The sequence below is a fragment of the Octopus sinensis genome, linkage group LG11 (assembly GCF_006345805.1).
Source record: "Octopus sinensis linkage group LG11, ASM634580v1, whole genome shotgun sequence".
NCBI lineage: Eukaryota > Metazoa > Mollusca > Cephalopoda > Octopoda > Octopodidae > Octopus > Octopus sinensis.
The window spans coordinates 54,344,370-54,348,526 of NC_043007.1; the positions used below are offsets into that span (position 1 = coordinate 54,344,370).

General features: G+C 34.9%; 1 protein-coding gene across 1 annotated transcript; it reads left to right on the plus strand.

The window, feature by feature from the left end:
* The first annotated feature begins 254 nt into the window (after window positions 1-254).
* On the plus strand, window positions 255-668 carry LOC118765245. The gene has a single exon (XM_036506993.1). It carries the CDS (start codon window positions 255-257, stop codon window positions 666-668), a length of 414 nt encoding a protein of 137 aa, XP_036362886.1.
* Window positions 669-4,157: the final 3,489 nt, after the last annotated feature.

Sequence of the window (4,157 nt, forward strand, 5' to 3'; positions counted from 1 at the left end):
AAAGTAGACTTGCAAAAAGAACTCAGGAGGTTTAAAGACACTTGGTGGAGAAATTTGTCTGAGGAAGTACAGTTGGCCTATGACAGGAAAGACATTAAAAGTTTCTATAGTTTATTGTGGCAAGTTTTTGGACTGCAGTTCACATGTTCCCTTGAAGTCAAAATATGAAAATGAGATTATTAAAGATCCTCCTGGAATAATGAATAGATAAGAGAACACTTTCAGATCTTTTCCACAATCCATCTATAGTGAACATGGATATCATAAACAACATTCTGCAAAGAGAGATAGTGCAACACATGAATGATATACCTCCCATTGAAGAAGTAAATCTGGCATTATGTAAACTGAGATCAGGTAAAGCTCCTGGATTGAATGGTATTCCAGTTGAAATTCTGAAAGCAGGTGGGGATCATAGTTCATCTGAAATTCATAGCATGATAACTCGAGTTTGGAATGAATATTCTGTGCCACAAGAATGGATAAATGGCATTCTAATCTCTGTATACATGGGTAAGGCCCCAAAAGCAGTGTGTGGTAATTCTAGAGGGATAACTGTCCTGGCACATACTGGGAAGATACTTTCAAGGATCATGTTAGATTGTCTCATTGAGAATGTGTGCCCACATGTGATTCCTGAAGAACACTGTGGTTCCAGATCTGAGTGAGGAACAACGGACATGGTATTTTCTATGGGAGCAGATTCAAGAGAAATGCTTGGAGGAACAAATGCCACTATACCAGTTCTTCATTGATTTAACTAAGGTATTTGACATGGTAAATAGAGAGGCACTGTGGATTGTTTTGTGTAAATTTGGTTGCCCCACACATTTTGTGAGCATCTTTAAGGAACTACACAGAAACATGAAAGCTCAGGTAGTCTTTAATGGTGAGATTTCTTATGAATTTTTGGTGAACAACGGTATCAAACAGAAAGATATTCCTACACCTGACCTTTTCTCTATTTATTTTACTACATTGCTTTGGTATACTTTCAAGGATTGCAACAGAGGAATTGGAATCAGATTTTTGGACATTATTTTTAATTTGTCCCAGTTTAACTGCAAAGCAAAGATTTTCAAAATACTTGTTAGAGAATTATCTTATGCTGATGATGATGATTTGTTGGCACATTCAGAGGGGGATATGCAACTTTTGATGGACAGATTTTCCACTGCATGTGTACATTTCAGACTCACAATTAGTTTGGGAAAAACCAAAGTAATCTTTACTTCCATCTTCTGTGTCAGAACAAACATATTCTGAACCAAACATTTTTGTGAATGGAATTTAATTTTTACTTTAATTTTTACTTCCATTACCTCCTTATTATTCTTCTTATTGTTTTATTATTACTCCATGGTGATTAGTATTGTTATTTCTGTCATTAATTTGGAAGTTTATCTTCTTGTTATTTTATAAATATTATTGATGTTGATATTGATACCTCATCATAATTGTTTTGGAATAACACATTACTCTACAAATTTACTCTAATCCTCTATATCTTACCAGTGAGTGTGTTACATTATAAGGCACAAAAAGAAAATGAGTCTACCCAGACTCTATATCTTAGTTTATTTTAATGCTAATTTTAGAAGCTTTAACTCAAGTTAATATTTTAATCCATAACTCTTTTACAAGTTTAAATTTTAAAACCTTAATAATAAGGTTAACCTGAATCTACATCTAATTTTCAAAAACTCGACATCATCCCACTTGTCACAACATCTCTAAATCTATCAGTATATACATCCTGATAAAAAGACCATTCATGACCTCTACAATATGGCCCAAAATAGTATTCCTTCACTTTCTAACTTTATTCCCCAACTATGCCAGATTAAAATGTAAACATTACTGTCATAGACTGACTAGGAACACGAAAATCCCATACCAAATTTCAATGCAATGGCTGGAGAATATCCAACCTATATACAATGCTAATATAGTAATCAGTTCTGACCTGACTACAAACACTGATGTTTTAGTGTCCTTCTTCCAAAGTTGGCAATATAATACTCCTACTTCTAGTAAATGACTCCTGTATCATTCTCTTACTTTCTTCCACCTCTTTGTAACCTGTTTTCCCCTGTCCTCTATTCTACTTGAACAATCCCATCTTCTCCTCTCACCTTCCCCAAACAATAGCCATAATCCAGTGCTCTGTTGATCAATGGAGCAATTGAGTAAACCTGTCAGTAATGTACCTTTAGTGACTACTGGGAACGGCTGTAAGCCAAATTTTAAATCCTACTTGAATAAAACATCCTGGGCTCTCACTGGATAACTTAAATCAACCGAAAGCATAAAAGTAAAGCCCTTCCTAAATAGATTCATTGAATGGATATGCCCATAACTTATGGGCATAAGCTGTCGGTTTATTCATTATTTTAATGGCTTTCTGGGGTGACTGGAGAAATGAAAAGATCTTCAGAACCACCCTCAGACAGTTTTGAAAGCCTATAGAAAATGCGAGCCTTTTACAGGAATAAGTGTGGATTTGAATAAAGGACACACAGATGCACAAACATTTTGCTGTTTATAGATATAGAGATATTTATATATGTATGTGTATCTATATGTATGTATGTATGTATATATATATGTATATATATATATATATATATATATATATATATATGTATGTATTAATCATGAAGACACATTAAAGTCTCTACCCACTAGAAATTAGTGTTAAAACTCTCATTTGAACCACCAAAAAATTTTACACTGAAAATAACAGATTCAAAAGTATATGAACAAGCAGATCGAAAAAATCTCTCACATACCTATATAGCATAAAGCTAGATATTTAATGGAATAGGTATATATGTGGACCAGTTTCTGGTTTAATAAAAAAAATATTACCTTCTTCAGCACATCTTAACCCTTTGAAACACTCTTTGAAATCTGTTGGCATCCTAAATTGCTTATCACCAAACTGTAGACAGCTTCAATGTGAAAATTACTAATTAGCAGCAAAAATATTCAGAAGTGAGTATTTATATAAATATTAATATTGTTATTATTATTGACACCAGCAGATTTTAACATGGTGGTTTGGGAAGGTGTTTCAAAGGGTTAAGATATGTTGAAGAAGGTAAGATTTTTGTATCAAACCAGAAACTGGTCCACATATATACCTATTCCATTAAATATATAACTTTATGCTATATAGGTATGTGAGAGATTTTTTCAGTCTGCTTGCTCATATACTGTTAAATCTGTTATTTTCAGTGTAAAATTTTTTGGCAGTCCAAATAAGGGTTTTAACTCTCATTTCTAGAGAGTAGACACTTTAATGTCCTTATGATTACTATAATTTTAATTCTATAGCTATATAATGCAGATTTAGGCCTGCAACCACCTATATTGATATTGTTGTTATTATCAACTATTTGTAATGCCTTCAATAATAACAATATTAATATCTATATAAATATTCACTTCTGAATATTTTTGCTGCCGATATATGTGTGTGTGTGTGTGTATGGACTTAAGAAGCATTAGATGTGGTGTGCAAGAGAGATGACTGCACTGGTATGATTATGTGTTATGAATGGATGAGGACAGCTGTGTGAAAAAGTATCACACCCTAGCAGCTGAGGGAACCTGTGGAAGAGGTAGACCCAGGAAGACATGTGATGAAGAGCTGAAGCACAACCTTTGAACATTAGGCATCACCAAGGCAATGACAAGTGGCCAAGACCTATGGAGATATGTTGTGCTTGAGAAGACTCAGCAAGCCAAGTGAGACCATAACAATGGCCTATGCCAGTGCTATATAACTAGCCCATTTAAGATTACTCTTCAATCATGAGACAATAAACTATGTTTGCAAAGACCTGTTGAGGCAAGTAAAATTGTTATTGTGGCCAATGACAGGACTGCCTGATTGGCACTCGTGCCAGTGGAATATTAAAAGCACCATTCAAGCATGATCATTGCTAGGGTTGCTGACTGGCTCCCATGCTAGTGGCACATAAAAAGCACCATTCAAGCATGATCATTGCCAGCGTCACCTGACTGGCTCCTGTGCAAGTGGCATGTAAAAAGCACCATTTGAGCATGGCCGATGCCAGTAATGCTTGACTGGCTCTTGTGCCGGTGGCACATAAAAGCACCCACTACACTCTCAGAGTGGTTAGCATTAG